General features: G+C 37.4%; 1 protein-coding gene across 1 annotated transcript; it reads left to right on the forward strand.

Annotated features, from left to right (window-relative positions):
• The first annotated feature begins 1,009 nt into the window (after positions 1 to 1,009).
• ALX1 (ALX homeobox 1) lies at positions 1,010 to 19,897 on the forward strand. Its single transcript, XM_050323905.1, has 5 exons — positions 1,010 to 1,074; positions 1,567 to 1,836; positions 4,074 to 4,378; positions 8,289 to 8,417; positions 19,550 to 19,897. Exons 2-5 carry the CDS (start codon positions 1,608 to 1,610, stop codon positions 19,868 to 19,870), a joined length of 984 nt encoding a protein of 327 aa, XP_050179862.1. The 5' UTR covers positions 1,010 to 1,074; positions 1,567 to 1,607; the 3' UTR covers positions 19,871 to 19,897.
• The last annotated feature ends 234 nt before the right edge of the window (positions 19,898 to 20,131 follow it).

The following is a 20,131-nucleotide window of genomic DNA, read 5'->3' on the forward strand; positions in this document are numbered from 1 at the left end:
GTTGCGGGGGAGGCAGCCTGGTTCTGACAGATGACAGGGAAGGGCAGGTTGTGCGTGTGGCGGGTGATGCCCGCAGCTATTCGACTGTGGATGAAACAAGCATCCCTCACTTAGTTACCCCGTTTTCTGGGAAAACATTAAATCAGAGGTCAGCTGAAGAAGGAAGGGAAGCCACTCGCCGAGAAATACGTTGGACCTGAACTGGTCTTTCCCTTCACCTTTGATTGGGTTCACAGGAAAGGTCTTTAAGCCGCTCCACAGCCCCCATGGCCATTATTGCACTGATACTTCAACCACTCATTAAAGCCTCGCTGCTTCTCCCCCTCCTCGCCTCAATGGGGGAAGGGCCCACTGAACTGGATTTTAAAACAGACTCAGTAGAACAAACAAGCGCGGGCCCACAATGCTGATTGAAGTCTCGGGTTTACTTTGCTTCACCGAGTACTCCTTTCATGAGGAATCAGGGAGCAGCCCTTCTCCGTAATTCAGACCCTTTTCGAAATAGTCTCCTATCTCTCGACTGTGTTTTAAATCTTATCAATGTGCGAAAGGGTCATGGAATTCAACACTTCAAAGTTCACACTTTGTGTGAAAACTACTCGTTTTCCCAATATCCAGAGGAATGCATCCTTACATGGTTCATTTCTTTTCCATTTTATCACCTAAGACTTTTTAAAAAATACTTTCATTTATAAACTAATTTTTTTATTATTTTTATTCAACTCGGTAGTAATATTTCAGGTTTAAAATAAAGGTCCGTTTTAATGCTTTGCACACACGCACACACCCTCCAAACACAGACAGAGAAGCAGACTGGATGAGATCTGTTTCATAATAAACTGTCTTTTAGACTGGTTTCTGATGAGAGATTTCTAGTTTTAAGTTTCTCTGTTTTCCATTCCCTCTACACAAACAACCGCCCATAATATTTCTTTCTCTCTTTAACCCTAGGACAGATTTTTGAGCTCTTTAATAAAGAAGGAACACCGATTCTTAATTTTACAGCTTCAGAGAACAGGGTTGCAGCTACGGACGTATCAGTCAAATCGATTAAAGAAGACCCTTTACTTGAGGGTATGTGCCCCTGAAATTATCTTGCTCTAAGCCTCTCGGGGAGCTGGGGGGAGAGGGATAGAAGCGAGGGATTACTCTCTTTCAAGGATCCCTGAAGAAATGTGAAGAGGTTGCAGAAGGGAAATGTCCTTTTTATCTATCCTCCTTTCCTCCCTCCCTATCTCCCCTCACCCTCCCCTAACGCTTGTGTGTGTGTGTGTCTGTCTGAAACAGATCTGTCTGAAAATGGGCCTGGAACTCCCTCCTGTGTTGGGATTAGGTCTTGAGGGACCTGGGGTGGAGTTAGACTTCTTGCCTATTTTCATATTCATTAGAAATGGGAGGTTGCATAAGAAGTCCTGCTGAGCTTCAAGATATAAGAGCAACTTCGGGTCCCCCCTTTCAAGACAAGACAAATCAAAGGCTCAGAGGCAAAACAGCTCCCTGAGGTCTGACTGCCTTTCCCTCCCTCCTTTTCCTCCCATCCACTCACTCTCCCTCCCTTGTTCACAGTCCAGCCTCTGTCTAGGGAAGAGGCTCTCAGGCAGCCTTAGATGATTATGGATTTTCTGAGCGAGAAGTTTGCCCTGAAGAGCCAGCCGAGCAAGAACAGTGACTTTTACATGGGAGCAGGAGGCACTTTGGAGCACGTTATGGAAACTTTGGACAATGAATCCTTTTATAGCAAAACGTCAGGCAGCAAATGCGTACAGGCCTTCAATCCTCTGCAAAGGGCTGAGCATCATGTGAGGCTGGAGAGGACATCACCCTGCCAGGACAACGGTGAGTCGTCTTTCCAAAGTTATTCTCTCTCCTGGAGATGTACAGGGGAGGGCAGGGATTCTCCTGCCCAGGGAGACCAAAGGCAGCTGTGCAGTCTTTGGGTGCAGGCATGTGAGGGGCTGTTAGGTCGTAGTAAAATAACAATAACAAACCCAATAATAATAATTAAAATAATAATAATAATTATTATTATTATAACAAAAAAAAAATACCAGGGAGAAGGCAACTGTCTACTTTAAAGAGCTCTTTTCCTTTCAGTGCAACCCTCCGGCTACTGCCTTCCTTCCCGGTCTCTGCCCGCCTTGCCGAGGAACACCGCACCGGGCACTCCGGTACGGCCCCGGCCCCGAGCCCACGCTCCCGGGGTACCGACGGGCCAGCGGGTCCCGGCCTATCCCAGAGGGTGCCGCAGGGCACAGCCGCCCCCGGTCACCCTCCGGTACCACCCGGTCGGCCCCCGGTCACCCCCTCGGACGGACCCCGGGCACCCCCCCCGCCCCGCTGAGGGTAGCGGCGTTTTCACCCAGCAAACTCGCGGGGAAAGCATCCCCGGGTGTCGGTGTCGGAGGGACACCAGACACGGCCGGATCTCCGGTGCCGTTGCAGGAGGGGGACACAAGGTCACCTGGTAGTGTTTGCTTCTTTCAAATACAGTCCTGCGAGGGTAGCGGGGTTCTCTCTGCCGTGTTATCAAGTAATGGGTATAGGTGATTCCTCCGAAAATGATTTAGGCAGTCCAAATAATGTTAAATATTCCACCAATTATTATATTTTTCTAGCCGATAGGCAAGGCGAATGTGGAAGGGTTTATTTTTGAGACATTTAAAATTTTTCCTCATTATTCCAACATGATGGAAATCGCATATAGAAAAAAAATTGAAAAATTAATTTCCTAGTAGAATTGCAAAACATGGTTAAGATCAGTTGCAATAAGGCGACTAACAATATCTTTTTTGACTTCATAAAGTCATTGAAGTATATATTTTTTGAAAGTATGCCTTTTTTCGTACGAAAAAAATTGTAAGAAATAATGACAGATTTCTGCAAGTACCACTTAAAAAACCCCCAAACTACAGAAAATTGATTTATAAGTTGAAGTTTTTCTTAATTAGCTAATTTAATGGGTACCTGGAGGGCTTTGTGGTATTTCCTATCTATGTACGTGTTGATGGTAAATATCTAAAAATTTTGTTTTGCTACTATCAGCTCGGATTGAAAAAAAATATTATTGAGAACGTGGGAAAATCCCACAGCAAGCTTCCTATAGTATGTTACATGCCATCCTTGTAGATTTTAATTTCTATAGAGTTTTAAATTTTTTTCACTTTTTTTCTGAGAAAAGAAAAAAGAAAGCTTTTTTGAATCCTATAACTTATCTCATGACATTTCCAGTGATGTGAGATGAATAAAAATGTTAAAAAATAGGAAATCTTTTAATTTCCCATTAAGAACCTATTGCAGAACATTTCTTATCTCTACCACTCAGGTTTTACCTAAAGACAAATAGTTTCTTCAATCCTTATACAAAGTATATGAAACAATCTCTTTTAGTAAGTTAACATTTTGCAGAAATGCTCTGTGTTTTGTAACCATAACAAACCTAATTGGAAACAATTCCACTTTACAAATCCAAGAGAAGGAATTTATTAAGCTTGTAAAGTGAAGTTAATTTTCATTTTCACTCGCTTCTTGATTTGTCAGTTTATAGCTATTTAGTTTATTTCACTGTTATTTTGTATTTTCATAAAAATAGAAGTTTTTTCATTTACTTCCAAGTTTAAAGGCACATTTATCAATAGTCTGTGCTGTTTCTATGAAAATATGATTTGGGCTAAGATTCCTTATCTGTGCAACTTTATTTGACACCAATTTCATGGATTATTAACTACTTTAGTGGCAGTAATGGGAGAGTACTCCAAGTACTCTTGTGCAGTCCCCTTACTTTGAAGGATTTTAGATGATATTTTCAGATACAATTCTCAGTTAAAATTCAATGTGTTTTAGCATTTTTATTATGTCTGTGGTTAATATTACAAATTCCTCCTCCACGATCTCATGTAGGAATAACACAGCCTCTTGGAATCGTGATCCTTGTGAAACTGTTTTATATGAACTCCTGAATCGAAACCCCTGCGCACCCCTGGCCTCCCTCCCCCATCTCACTCCCCGGTCCCCCTGCCCCCTTAATCAGTTATTTAACCAGTTATTAACCAGTTGTTAACCCACCTTGTGTACAGTGAACTACGGGATTACTAAAGTGGAAGGACAGCCTCTTCACACAGAGTTGAGCAGGCCCATGGACAATTGCAATAATCTTAGGATGTCTCCAGTGAAAGGGATGCAGGAGAAGGGAGACCTGGATGAACTTGGTGATAAGTGTGACAGTAATGTCTCCAGCAGTAAGAAGAGAAGACACAGAACAACTTTTACCAGTTTGCAGCTGGAGGAATTGGAGAAAGTATTCCAGAAAACTCACTACCCCGATGTCTATGTAAGAGAACAGTTAGCTCTGAGAACAGAGCTCACTGAGGCCAGAGTCCAGGTAGGAACCAAACTTCAGTATTTCCATGACAAAATGTGTATTGTAGGAACTGGTAAATGACACTCCTGGGGATTGCACAAAAGCCTGTAGAACTAAACTAAACTGCTCATTTTGCTTTATTTCTTCATGGATATGAGCTGCAGTACTGAAATAACTTGTTATTTTTTTTTTTAATAGCTTGTGTTGCTGTTCTAGAAACTTGTTTGAAGGATGAGAAAACATCATCAATAGTAAAGTTGTCTTGATCTCTTGTAGAATACCAGGCAGTGAATATGTAAACTGTTACATGTAAAGATCCCATTGAAGAGACCTATTGCATGTAGTTCAGATGTGTGTTATGGCATGAAAAGTACAGTCTAAAAAGTAATCACATTTCTTTTTAATTTCCAAAGACTATGTAGTGAAAATGCACATACATAAGTGTGTGTGTGTGTGCATATATATATATATATATATTTATGCCTGTGTAAAGCAATCCTTTAATCTCTGTTGTGTGGAATGATGTTAGAAATCACAAAATTAGGAGGAACATTTGCTGATTTTTAAACTTGTATAACTGATGAATAACATTATTCTAGTTTTTGGGATGAAACATACTGTTGATCACTTAGTGCATTATTTGAGTATCTTCATTGCGTACAAATGTGATTCATTCAGTATGTGCTCGTACAGTAATCTCAACAATATTTATGGCTTTGGATGTGTAATGGTGAGAAAAGAAGCTAAGCATCCAGGAAACACAGTCTTTCCCCTTTATAGAGATCTTCCATAAGGAAAGGGTATGAGCCACATTTTGCAAGTTTATCCTTATTTTAGATATCTTCCCTGTTCTGGTAACAATCATCACTTCAATGTAGAGAATAGCACTCCTGTTGATTCTTACAGACTGGGATTAATTTTTTTAATTTAGTAACTTGAATACGATAACAACTTCACAACTTGTAATTAAACACATACTCATGCATGCATATAAAGAAATAGACATCAGTGCACATGCATACAAACTGAAATTAAACCAGGATCACTTTCAGAAACAAAGTCAGCTAATTAATTTTATAAAGAAGTGTTCTTTTCATGTCTATTCAACCAGACATCATATTCACTGTTGTCATCAGAAAATAGAGTCCAAAACTATGTGTTCAGTTACACTGATGCAATATCAGCAATGCGGAGAGAATCGGTTCAGTGGCTTTCAACTCTTCAGGTTCTGTGCAATCCCTCTCCCTCTGAATTTGGTACAACTTTCCAAGTATGATTTCCATTCACTGCGATTTAGTCTTGACTTAAAAAAATAAGCTTTCATAATACTAAAACACTGTTCTAACAAATGCATAATTCTAGAATAAAGAGAACTACTTTAAGAACAAATTAATAGTCAGAACAGGGAGAGAATTGGATTAGTTTGTCAATGGACTTTTTATACCTTTTTTGTTCTAAGGTTTAGAGGCTTCATATACCAAGAGTATTAAAAAAAGAGAGTAAATGAAAAATATATGTGTCTGTACCAGATTTTCACAAATTTCTATTTCTATCTTATTTAAATATGTTCTTCCCTTTCTTGAAAGATTACTGATCTTTCCATTTCTCATATGCTAAATATGAAAGGACATGGTGATCATTTCTGTCCAGAGTAACAAGAGTATTCCATCACAAGATTAAGCAATTTAAAAGGCCTTACGTCATTAGAGGCAAGCATCTGGCAATTCAAGGATAACAAGCAGCAGATTTCTACATTGCTTTGTGGAGGCAAATGGTTACTTTATCTCTGCCAAGAGTCAGTTTCTAGTAAAGTGTTGTAAACAGAAACATTTTGGGGGATTGTCAAAGAAAAAAGAATGTGTGCTTTTTTTCTTGTTTAGTTACTATAAATTCGAGCAAATTGTTTGATTTAGTTTAGCAGAGTGATCAGCTGGATACCTTACCCACAGTTCCCTTCACTGCCATTTCATCAACATCCAATTTAATATTTGTCCTGCACACATGCAGAGAGAGCCAACCTGAATCTAATTTATCTAAGTTGTTCTCTTCCTGCTGCATATCAGTGAAGTAATTGGTACCCATTTTAAAGAGATTGTCAAGGTCTTTTTTCAATGAAAAAGCCCCATGACTAAATTCTCTTATCTTGTCCCTGATGACTCCTGTGGAGACAGGAGAATTTTTTTTGCCTTTTCTTTTCTTTTTGTTGAACCTCAGGCATCATAAATAACACAAATTTACCAACAAGGTCCCTAACAATACATGCTCAGGAGTTACATGCATGAGACTTGCTTTGATGGTTGAGTATGTTTTAAAAGATTGCACATACTAAATCTGCAACGTGTGCTTGAGAATGAAAATGAGCAAAAATATGCCCTGATTGCTTAAGCAGTATCAAAGGACAGTTGAGTTCTCCAGATATCAGTGCAAGAATGGAATTACAGTACAGGGTTATTTTAACTATTCCAGAATCTGGGATCAGAAATTATCCCTCAAAATACAGGAATTGTCTATACAAAAAAACCTCTATTCAAGTATGTATATATACAAATTGAGAGCCCCTGGTGGTCTAGTGGTAAAGGCGCCGCGCTATCACCGCTGAGGCCCGGGTTCGATTCCCGGTCAGGGCCACTCCCGGGCAGGTGGGGCTCGTTAGCCCTTAAAGGCAACCCATCTACGTCCTAAGGACCTCGCTGCCACCGTCCAAGCTCGCTTGGCCCCGGCAGATGAACCTTAGGATTAAAGGGTGGGCTCAGTTCCGCGCACACTGTGTCTCACCTAAAAAATCCAATGCGCAGGCTGGAAGGTGTAAAGACCTTCCCCGGATCTTCGCTCGCGAAGACTGGCCATTATTATTATATACAAATTGATTCATGATCAATTTAGCAGGAAGACTAACCTATCACATTCTTTCCTTTTAAAAAAATAATGGTTCTGTTAGTACAGTGGCTTCTTAAAAAAGCTGTAATGAGTGTGCTTATACCAGAACAATAAAGACTTGTTGGATATTACTTTTATACAGTTTTACTTTTCTTAGGACTTGTTTTAATTTATCAGCATAAGTCTTAACCAGTCCAAACTAAAATGTCTGAAATAAAAAATAAATTTTGAAAACCATTGGACAATGACAGATATTAGTAAAAGAAAGAAATGTGTAAATGATAGGTTTTGATATAACACCCAACGCTCAAAATATTACAGAACAGTCCACAGGCTATAAAGAACTTCAAGCATAAAGAAATTAACTTTTAGTTGACAAGAAAGCATTCAGTTCTAAATTGTTTCATAGTCCAAATTATTTCACAGTCTAAGTGTAAAGTGCAATTCTTTAGTTTTCCATTATCGGATAGAGATATCACCTAAAAACACTGGGGAAAAAAACCCACAATGTTTTTAAAACTGTCTGTGTCATGGTGAATTTTTATTATCTTCCTGCCCTTTTAGCCTTCCTTACAGAAACCTTTCCTACAGTGCCAGTTTTTACTGTCCTGATACCAGTTTTTTTCTACCTTTTCATTGCTGCACTTAATAAAGATTATGTACACCCCTAAGAGGCAGATTATGGTTAGGCATAGAAAGTCAGTGGGCATAGGAAATTAAAAGAAAGCTCAGTTACAATTTGACTTGCTATGGACTGATCTTTCTCAGGTAGGTTGCTGCTTTTGATTTTGTTTTCGGCTGTTTGGTTTTGGGGTTTTTTTAGGTAATAGAAAAAAAATAATATGTACTTTTAAAACAGACAGGAATAACTTAAGTAGGTTTGACATTGACAAGATTGAAACTGCAAGAATTTAATTCTCGGGTGGAAATCGCTCTTTCTTAGATAAACAGAAATTTTCAAAGCTACTGTTAAAAATCTCTTGGCTTTTTCTTAAATTTTTTTACACAGTATGTAATTCAGTTAACATTATGACTGCTTCCTTGTATACTATAGGTTTGGTTCCAGAATCGAAGAGCAAAATGGAGGAAAAGAGAACGCTATGGTCAGATCCAGCAAGCTAAGAGCCATTTTGCTGCCACATATGATATATCTGTTCTTCCAAGGACTGACAGCTACCCTCAGGTATGGCAAATACCAAGTAGTACTTTGGTTCTACATTTGACAACTGTCTTAATAACTCTGGTCTTGTACGCTTTGCTAAGATGAGGTATAAACTGTGTGATCTCTAGACAACTTTCTTCTGATATACTAAACATGCATCACTTCTTTATGGACTTTGACAGACCATTAAATAGAACAAGTCTTCTGCTAGCGTGAACGCATATTATAACCATGTACAATCAGAATTGAATGTATATGGCTGGGAGAGGGAGGCAGAGAGACAAGACTGCTCTTTTAGGCAGCTGTAGTTTGTTTAATTTGTTTTACTCTTTTTCAGTTCTCTGTTAGTATATAGTAAGGTATACTGTGTAATAAGATTATAATCTTCTGTCTCTGTTCTCCAGTCCTTTGGTTTACTGCCTTGCCTTACTCTCTGTTATTGTTTTTCTGCTTGCTTGTTTTAGCACATTGAATACTTTTATTCTGAAGCTATTGTTTTTCATGTAAAAGCTTCCCACTGCTTTTACCATATAATTAATAAAAAAAAAAGCACCATACACAGCAGTCCCTTCCACTGCTGGTGTTCTGTTGCTCTTCTACTTCATTAGGTAGCAGAGTCTTTGCCAGTCTTAAGAATATACTCATATTCTATGTGGGCTTGTTTCGGTCATGCTCTGCATTCCCCCAGGCTGGGAGAAGAGTGGTTGGAAAGTGGCCCAGTAGAAAAGGATCTGGGAGTGCTGGCTGACAGCCAGTTGAAAATGAGCCATCAGTGTGCCCAGGTGGCCAAGGTGGCCAATAGCATACTGACTTGTATCAAAAATAGTGTGTCTAGCAGGACCAGGGAAGTGATTGCCCTGTGTACTCGGCACTGTTGAGGCCACACCTCGAGTGCTGTGTCCACTTCTGGGCCCCACACTACAAGAAAGACATTGAGGTGCTGGATCATGTCCAGAGAAGGTCAACAGAGCTGGTGAAGGGTCTAGAAGGTGTCATATGAGGAGCAGCTGAGTGAATTGAGGTTGTTTAGCCTAGAGAAAAGGAGGCTCAGGGGTGACATTATCACTCTCTGCAAGTACCTGGAAGGAGGCTGTAGCCAGGTGAGGGTCGGCCTCTTCCCCCAGGCAATAAGTGACAGGACAAGAGGACATAGCCTCAAGCTGTGCCAGGGAATGTTCAGGTCAGACATCAGGAAGAGATTTTTCTCTGAAGGGGTGGTTAAGCATTGGAGTGGTGGAGGCAATATCCCTGGAAATGTTGAAGAAATGGCTGGATGTGGCACTTAGTGCTATGGTTTAGTTGGTATGGTGGTGTTTGGTCAAATGTTGGATCGGGTGATCTTGGAGGTCTTTTCCAGTTTTAACAATTCTAAGATTATGACAGTGATTAGCTTTGAACCAGGGTTTTTGGTCCATGTGTCATCTACCTGCTTAACATGCTTTACCTCTGAAGAGGATACACGTTACTGGGTTTGGTGCCTGGGCCAGAGCTGCCTTGTGCTCTGTTATCTCAGAACATGGACATAACCAGGCTAGCCTGTTTTTATTTTATAGTTTAATAGTGCGTTAACCCAAATTACATCAGCAACCACTGCACGACACACTCTGTGTTTAATTAGGTGGACACAATAGTTATTTGAGACTTACCTAGATAAAGGTGTGCAAAAAGATCTTAGGTACTCATCCGTAAACTTACAGAGAGATGTATGGTCACTCACAGATCTCACTCTAGGTGTTCAGCTCTCTTTTGAAGGCCTTTCTGACTTATCTATAACATCATAACAAATCATACAAAGAATCATACATAAACTTTGGGATTTCTAGACAAAATTTTGTGTCTGCAAGCTCATCTTCCAATTTTAGTAAACGTCATCTACAAATTTTCCCAATTGACAGAAGTTTCATTAGCAAAAGATAATGGAATAATGTATGTCATTGGTAAGAACTTAAAATGATTGTCCTAAAATTAATGTTTTTCAAAAATCCCACCTTTTTTAATTATTTGGTAATGTGTGTGTGAGCCATAAAATTCTAAACCAAATAAAATATCTATTCTGTACTTTCAGATTGTTAAAAAGATAAGTGAGTTCACAGCATTTCTATTTACACTTTTGTGAAAAAAATATCTCCTAGACTGATGACATAACAGAATTTCAACCTGGTAAAACCTTCTGTTATTAATTTATAAATTCTTAAAAATAGAAATTGAAATGCAAATGTTGGTCCCATAATCTTAAATCAAGCATCTCTAAAATATATACAAATATAAAATGTATACTCATTCATGAACAGAGATAGAGATATGTTGTGTTCACCTACAAATACAAACAGACTGCAGATAAACAGAGGCACAAACATGTAATTGAGTCTGGTCATTTGTTTAAGAACTTTGCGTTGTACTAAACTGTACTTCAAGAATAGGAATAAGGAGCTAAATGAAGGTCTGAGTCCACTTTACATTGGCTATTTCAGCTGAGTTTGGCTACATGGTAAAAACATGGTACCTTAGTCCTCAGTGAAGAAGGTGGATACTTTGCTGTATACTGGACTATGAATAAGTATCCAGGTAATTATCACACAACATTCAATAAAAACTCATGTTCTTACTAACCTACTGGTAATTCTTCATAGTTGTCACATTCTTAAATCCTTACCTTCAGAGAAACTGCATCTGTATAATATACATAGTATTTCCAATAAGAACACTTGAGACAATAAAAATCTGTTTTAAAAAGACAATGACCACTAACAACCCTAAATTCAAATCTTTTGAACTGGATGTCTGTTTATAAGTGCCTTACTTACGGAAAATAAACATACAGTGTATGACTTGCTATAAATTCATCAATCTATCCCACAGTTCAAGCAGAAAGAGGTATTTAAAATTGTTATCTGTGTATTTGATTTTAGTGTTATAAATTGATTTTCCAAACAATTCTATTATTTCATTGTAGTTAATAAGAAAAAAAATCAAATATCTTTTTTTTCTTCACTGTTATTCTCCCCACCACCTGTGTAAAAGCACTCCTATTGCAAAAATGAAATAAGCAAATATTAGACAAGCTTTACCATACTTTTGAGTAAATAGTTTTTCTTCAGGACTGTGGAACACAGATCACTAGATCTTCTTTATGAAACCTTTATTAAAACAGGGAAAACCAGATTCCCTGTGGCTGGAAAAAAATACAGGATGAATATTGAAAAAGGATGAAACCAAGATGAGATGTTTACAGCTGTGTGGCAGAAGGAACAGGAACAAATGCGAATCTCTGGTGTGCATTAAAAGGATTTGCAGCCTGAAGATTTTCTTCTCTGAGTCCCACCTTGGATATGTTGACAAAACACATCCCTCTTGCATTCCAGCAGAAGCATCAGTCTCTTGCAGTCAACAGAGGGTGTCATGGAGACTTCTGCTTAGTCTCTTCACCAATTATCTTCGTTGAATACAAATTAAGAACATAATGCTTCTAGGCATTGTGTGACTATATAAGCTTGAAAAGTTTGTCCTGTGAGAAAATAATTCTTTCAACTTATTTCAGATAGAAGGTTGACTCTGAAACAGAGGAAGGTTGAAGTTGGACAGGACGTTTGGAGGTGGTCTGGTCCAACACCTTCTATAATCCAGTTTCTATAATCCAGTTTAATTTTGCTATTAAATTGCACATCTTTATCTTCAAAATAGTAATAATTTAGGGTTTTTTTGAGATCATATTTGGTTGCATTGCTCTTTTAGTCTAACATTCATTACTTTTACAGTATGTTGACTTTAGGTGTTGCTTATTGTGTAGAATACTTATTCATATTCTCTGCCAAGAATTTCAGTATCTCCTGAACTGCCCAAATTCTGCATGCGTACATCTTCTATTAATTATAATGAATTACAAAGGAGGGCAGTGAGTACGATATTCTAGCACAATCATCTGTTATTCACATGTTTTTTCAAGGTTTTAATAACATTGTGCTGAAAACCAGATTTTTCTAGGAAAATGTTATACACAGTGCTTTTCATTCATTTTAGTAAAATGTTTCAGTTTCATTACTTGAACTTCAAGCTTCTCTTGCAGATGTAAACACATTGTGGTCTGTTATCATAAGTGCACTCAGAAAATAATTTACTGGTTAAAACAAATAGACAGTTTGAGCTGTATTAATTAGCAATATTCTACTGATAGTATGAAAGTTAAGAGGCATCATCTTAACACCAGTGGGAAAATGAATGAAGATTCACTGTATGGGGAAGTGAAATCTTACTTCAACTCACCTCTGTAAATGTTAGTAAACAAGCAATACTTAATTCAGTCACCTAAATACAGTGCCTAGTGTTATTAAAGATGTCTCAGGATATCCGAGACATTGTTAGACTACTGATGAGGAGGATTTACAAGAAGTATGCACCCCTCACAGTAGGCAGCTGTGGTCAGATAAATATTAGACATTTCTATTTAGGAAACTTAATGGAAGGGACTTTTAGGCTAGAGATGGGTTCCCTTTATAGTTGGCAAAAATCTGGTCAATTTTTTTTTTCTTTCTAAAGTAAAAGGTATAAAATAGACAAGATGATCTCTAAAAATGTATTTTTAATTCTGATGTCTTGTTCAGCTATAGTCATCTGTAGTTATCTTACATGGATCTATATATTTTGTGTTGGGAGAAGAACAATAAAAAGCTTCTTTAGCCTTCTTATTATCTTACCTTATTGGTCTTTATTTCACTACTTTTGCCATCCTGTTAGTGGGAAGACTAATGTTGCAAAGAGTACTTGATCTCCTCAGATTCAATGCTTAAGCATGAGAAGTAGCAAGGCACCAGAGACAAAATTTCATTTTACTCACTCCTTATTCACACTGAAGAGTGAAATTTGATCCAAAGCCTACACTATTATAACACAGAATTTCAGGTTTCCCTGTATCAGTTAAATTTATAAAGATGTTATCTTTATAATTAAGTGCATCAGTATTTAAAGAAACATTAAATTGTATCACTGAAAAGCAGATATAAGGGGTAACATTTTTTCCCCTAACTAGACTCTTTCCTTACTTTACATTTTTCCTCCTTCTTGCTTTTTTTTGAATCCCATTCATTTGTTGACATTTTTCTTCTAAGTTCTTTCAAAAGAATTCATTTTGTCACACCATTCTGCTTTTCCTCTCAGTATCATATATAAAATGTTTGGGGTTTTTTATTTCCTTGAAAATGCAGGCAAGAGTTAGATAGAATTTAAATGTTTGTTTAGGCTGGTAAAACCATGTCTAGTGCAGGTGAGAGTCCTAAGGAGACAAAAACAATTCAAAAGTATGGAAACTGGAATGATGTAGAAGGTGTAGAAAGAATGGAGAATGTTGAAATCTCAGAAATAGAAAGAAGAGGCTGCAGTTTGCATTCCATCCACCAGACTGATAAATCAAATTAATATGTTGAACTGCAAGACATCACATGATTTGTTGGCACTCAAAGAGTGTAGAAGTGATTTCAGTATACATGTGTTAAGTACTAAGTCCTTGGATCATCATTAGAGTTTGCCCTAGTCTTAGTACATATGGGTAATCCTCATTAGCAATAATCAAAGTTACATGCTCTAATTAAATGCTCATATGGAATATATTAGAGATCACATGTTATAGGACTGAAAATGTCTTTTAACTGTAGTCAGACATATAAATGGCAGTTAATCACAATAGCTCATTAAGTTCATAGCTATGGGTACACTGATTTGGTAGGAGTAGATGTAGTAGACATATCTGAGTTAGCTTCAAAGAAGTTTACACTCATGCTGTCTAGCTGTGACAGCATGAAGCTCAGGCTGAGCCACCACCTGGATGGTATGTGGCTTGCTGCATGTGTGCTGGCTTGCCTTGCTGTGGCTGATTTTTCAACAAGAGTAACACTTCTAATCTTTTTGGGTGGTGCCTGTTCCACAGACAAAGTAGTTTGTGCACTTTTATTTTTTCTTGGTTCTAAACCACCACTGTATGCAATCCTCCTCACAGTGTCAACATTCAGTTTGCTGCTCTATGGGTTTTTTTGTGAAACATGCGTTTCTTTAAATGTGAGAGTGACTTTAGTGGGGTTAAATTATAGGACATATTCATTTTTTTCTGAGATAGATTTTTTTAATAGTATTTTTCAAACTATGAAGTTTTGTCTTTAACTGTATCATAATGTGAAATATAATTAATTCTTATGATAACTGGGCTTGAGATTGCAGTAGGGAGAATTTACAGTTTACAAAGCATCCCATACAAGAATGAAAGCTTGATGACTTTTCAAATCCTACATTATTTTTCAGCTTAGCAAGCTTGTTTAAGCATGATCAGATTTTTATTTTGTTCACCACATGTAAGCCTAAATATGTACTGAAGGGGTCTACCACGTATTTTAGAGCTGTATTATTAAGCCTTTCACTACCATAGACCAAGTAGCATTTTATGCACATATCTGAGAACAGTGTGCTGCAGTTCTCTCTTACGTACCTGAACCCAACACAGTACAGCTGATCTTCACACGTTCAGTAGGTCCAACAGTTCCTACAAAATGATTCACCAATTAAACTGAGAAATATTCTGTCTAGATGTAAATAAAAAATTACAGTGAGTGTGGTAAAGCTTTGGAACAAACTGTCTGTAGAAATTAATGAAACCCTGTAGCTGGAGCTACTCAAAATGTGATTGGATGGGGCTTGGTTAACCTTGTCTAAATTCAAGGTTAGTTGTGAGTTTTCAGTTTAAATTCTTCTGAGAATCTATAAACTTGGGAAGTACAAGCAAATCTCTACCCATATTTTGGATGTTCTTAAGAAACAGAACAAAAAAAGTTTGAAGTGACACCAAATTAATTGTGCTGATGGACTAGGAATAATTAACAGATCATGAATTGTGAACTAGCAGTTTTGAGCAGTTTAACAGCTATTGCATTTAATTTGTCTAAAGTGCCTCCTTGTGCTACCACTGGTTTGATGTTTTCTGGACAAGGATTGTTGTTTCATACAAGAAGAGGACTAACAAAAATTTAGCAAAACAGTCTGACTTTCACATTTTGTGTAATTATGTAAATTCTTAACTGTTCAGTTAGTGCCGCTCTTGATTTCCTTGCAGTGTCCAGGAACACTGTGAAAACAGAGAAAATGTGCAATTTCTAATTAGTTATTAGAGTAATAAGTATAGTTACATAATTAACATACATAATATTTATATTGAGAGACCTTAACAGAGATAAGAATGTGAAGACTAAAATATGTGTCTACTCAATTAGAAGTTGTGTGCTCATATATGTGTGTTCATATGCGTGTCTGTTGGAAACAGACTCCAGTCTGGATAGGCAGGTGACTCAAACAACATGAGTCAAGAGATTTGTTGGTGGGAGAACCTGACAATAAAACTCAGAAAATGTTGAGACTTGAGTTTATGTGATTTCTCCAGGTGCTGTGTAAAAAGGTTGAAGCTCAAGGAGCTTGAAAGTTTAACAGAAAAAAGTGATGACACTAAGTGAGATGACCAATTACCTCAGCTCATTTTCCTCTGAAGTGTCAAGCAGAAGGTCATGTGCTTAGGAAATGATATCATACCTGTGTTAACAACCATAACTCTCTCTTATGTTCTTGTCATGCCTATGAAATCCTATTTCTTCTTCTATCAGGAAGGGTGTGTGTGCATGTGTATGTGTGTATAAAACATACAGTAGGTAAATATATCGAAGGGCTCTGGTAATTTCATGGTAACCACAAGAGCAAAGCTCAAGTTGCTTGTGATGTTAAAAGAAACCAGAGATGTGCTCTATGTATAGCCTCATTCACAGCCTCTGAATTGCCTTTTATATAGTTCATGGATCACACAAGATTTTAAGAGGAAAAATATTTTCTTTAAATTTATGTACATAACGTCCCTTTTCCTTCTAACATACCAGAAGGAGGTTTCATAATTTTAACTTATTGTGAAACACTACTGTATTTATTTTTAATACAGGAATACCTTCTGCACCTAAATTTCACTACAAGATATTTATGTTGTAATTCCTTGTTAAGAAATTAAAATCTAATATAAAAAGTGAAGTCACTCAACCAACTAAAATCAATAGAAAATTGATCTGACTGAAACATTCTTTTGGAAAACATAACTGCCTCATAAGAAAACATGTAAAACTTTTCTAGCATTCTGTGGCATTCCTGAAGTTAGGTTTACTAATTTGGATTCCTTCCTCTGAGGAAAAAACCTAGGACACCCCTTTGAAAGTTTTAGGAATTAATAGTTTGTTCACATATTTCCTTAACAAGACATTGGTATATTTTAGGATCTGCAACTGAATTCTGTTCTCATTTACACCTGTGCAATTTCACTGAAACTAGACTGAAAGAGATTTGTCTAGGAAAAAATATCAAGAAAATTAACGGTACTAAACTTAGTTTACTGCAAACCAAACTGCTAAATATGGAAGGAAAGAGTGTTTTTGGGATTCCTCCAGATCACATAGGTTATTGAGTACTTTCAAACTGAGCCTCTAAACCTTTTGAAGTCTTCCCATCATGATTGTATTAAAGGCAAACTTGTGTACGTTCCTATTTAAATAGATTTTTTGGGAATTTTTTTTCCATAAATATCTGTGCAGCCTGGGTGACTGCAGCATTTGGCATAATATTTCTTAGGAATAAATTTTAGTAAGTCAGATACGTGAGACTTTTTCGCATGTGAGTTAGCTTTGGAGGTTATAAACTCCTTCAAAAACAGCTCCTGTATTAGACACTGCATAGATTAACCCTGGACAAATTTGTCTGATTATAAGTCAAAACTGTCTTAGAAGTAATAATGCAGCTGATGATCATGCCAAGACACAGAGTGGTTTCCCATGGGCTGATGTTTCAGAGTTTTTTGAAAACTGATTAGGGTAGAGGGAACTGGCAAGTTCTGAAACTCTCATTAGATTCTCTTTCCTCATGTAGATTTTAGGAGGCTGACAAGAAAGAGGAAACATCCTCTGTGTCCTTTCCCAGACACTTTTCTCACTCCTTTATCTCTCAGCAGACCACCTCAAATATACAGGAGCAGATGCCTGAGATGTGCCCAGCTAGCTGTGTGTATGTGTGTGAATGGAAAAGCAAGCTCCATTCACAAGTGTGTGTGGAACTTTGTGTATGACTGCACAAATGAATGTCTGTGTAAACAAGGAGCTGAGCAGACCAGGAGTTTGGTGAGATGTGTTGCTACCATGACTTTTCCTGAGGCTTCTGCAAGAAACCAAAATGGTGCATTTACTGGTTGTTTTTTTTTGCTGCTGGAATTCTGAAGGAGACCAAATTAGTTTGTCAGCTCCTGGTGACCTCGCTAATATAACTGTTTAAAACTAACTTTTAAAATAATACTATTTCATCCTTGCTATCTGCAATAGATCTCAGCTAGATGAGTTCAGTGAACCATAATTTATTGCTTTAGTTTGTTGGTGGTTGGGTGAGTATGTGCTGTTGCAAAGTGATAGGACAACGGGAAAAAACCCCAACTCATCAGCATTAGAAACATGTTTTCATTCTGTATGTGTGTGTATGTGTGTGTCTGTCATAATTCATTACTTCCCCTGACCACTACTTTGGCAGAAAAAAAATCAGTCAACTAGAGAGATAACCTTCATATCTTAAAGTCAAAATTCCTTTGTCTGTGGATTTGGAACATGAATGTAAAATTAAGTTTGAAGTGGGAATTCACTTTACAGTGTTAACCAAAGAGTAACTGCAATTACTTCAACATACAGCAGAGAACAAAGACATGTGGGCTCAATCACAGTGCATCGAAGCAATGATATACTGAACAGAAAACAGATTTTTAGGATGAAGACAAATTTAGCAAAGTGAAACAAATAAAAGGATATAGTTACTGGTTGACAAGTTCTCTGCTGTGAATGAGGGCTAAAAATGTCTTGCATGGTGTTATTTGTACATTAAAAAAAATCAGCGTTGAGGAAAGAGATATAAGTTAAAGTGGAGAAGACATACAAAGCTGTATATTTTATAACTCTGTGTGCAAGTGAGAAATGACTGAGGGAGTTTGAGTATGTGAGAAATTATATCATATCCATGTAATACTCATAAAGAGACAGAGAGCAGAGATTTTTAAAGAACAGAAGGCCAGCTGTTGAGTATGAAGTTTGCTCAAATCAAAGTGAATAAGGCAGGAATAAAAAAATGCACAGTCTGAGGTAATGACAAGAACTGGCTTATGCTAGGTCTATAAAATCTTCCTGCCTGTTTATCTAGTAACAAATAAGTTAAAAACGCCTATCCATAAATAGCATCTATGCATAGACGATTGAAGGCCTGAGACTCAGAATGGAGCTTTAAGTGACTGCCAAGTATAGAAAGGATTACACATCAAAGCTTGACTACACGGTTAATCCAGGCATTGCTGGTAACCACAAAGTTTGTGTCCTAGTCTGTCATGCAAAATTTTCCGTGGATGCACAGTGCAGCCTGTTAAGGCTGAGCGCTGAAACAGAAATGCCCTCAAAGTATAATTTGACCTAAAAACCTAATGAAAAGAAGTCTTATCTCAAAACTGTTGAATAACTCTTGAATGTAGAAAAGAAGATAAACCCTTGAATGTATTATCAATCATTCATGTGATTTATGGTTTCATTTTTTTAAAGTAATTATGCAAGGATTCTTAATATTAAATTTTGCAAATACTTGTTGGGCTTTGTTGCTTGAGAAACCCAAAGTGGTTTCTTTTGTTCACCATTTTCTACTCTTTCTTACCATTACAGTAAGAATTCTGATGAGGAGAAGTTTTATGGTAAAAACAGTTATGATCTTTTACACTCTTTTGACCTCTTTTCTCCGAAGTCAGTTGTGTGCTTCCACTAAGTTTATTGACTGGATGGGCTGATGGCATCCTGAGGTTCAAAGGTAAACATCACATATGGAGCCATGGAACATATGGATGACAGAGCAAGGAATATGACTCATCAACCCTTGCTCTTAAGTGAAGGATGTAGTATTTTGGCTCGTGTGATCGCTTTGTACTATTTTCTAACATAATTGCAGAGAATTGGTTAAGTACTTGTTGCTTGTTTTGGAGGAGAACTAATAATGAATATGTGAAGTAAAGGAAATCAAACACTACTGAAAACAAAAGATGAACTGTCTAAATTTAATTGTATTAATTTTATATGTTCCAGATTCAGAACAATCTGTGGGCAGGGAATGCGGCTAGTGGTTCTGTGGTTACTTCCTGCATGCTGCCACGAGATACGTCTTCCTGTATGACACCTTATTCCCATTCACCCCGGACAGATTCTGGCTACACAGGCTTTTCAAACCACCAGAATCAGTTCAGCCACGTGCCCCTCAATAATTTTTTTACTGACTCATTACTTTCTGGGGCAACCAATGGACATGCTTTTGAAACCAAGCCAGAGTTTGAAAGGAGGTCCTCCAGCATTGCAGTTCTACGGATGAAAGCCAAAGAGCATGCAGCCAATATTTCCTGGGCCATGTAATATAGCAGTACCCTTTCTCAATTTCTTTTTTTTAATAGCAAACTAAAACCATTTTTATTTCCCATATTTAAAGGGAGAAAAAATAAGCTGCTGTGTGTGGAATGCTAGAAATCACAATATACACAATGTCTGCTTAAATGCAATATAATATTTAACAATAAAACAAGAATAAACCAAATAGATTTACTGTGCATCAAGCTCAACAAGCCTTCTTTGTTTTGTTTTTTATATGTAAGTATGTTTTGTTGTACCAGTTGAAGA

Source organism: Myiozetetes cayanensis, unplaced genomic scaffold, assembly GCF_022539395.1.
Source record: "Myiozetetes cayanensis isolate MyiCay16 unplaced genomic scaffold, myiCay2020 scf3, whole genome shotgun sequence".
NCBI lineage: Eukaryota > Metazoa > Chordata > Aves > Passeriformes > Tyrannidae > Myiozetetes > Myiozetetes cayanensis.

Bases quoted from the DNA above. Each gene is read 5' to 3' on its own strand.
- ALX1 (XM_050323905.1), top strand. From the start codon at position 1,608: ATGATTATGGATTTTCTGAGCGAGAAGTTTGCCCTGAAGAGCCAGCCG. The intron at 4,379-8,288 runs GTAGGAACCAAA...TGTATACTATAG, and splicing joins TCACTGAGGCCAGAGTCCAG to GTTTGGTTCCAGAATCGAAG. The intron at 8,418-19,549 runs GTATGGCAAATA...TATATGTTCCAG, and splicing joins GGACTGACAGCTACCCTCAG to ATTCAGAACAATCTGTGGGC.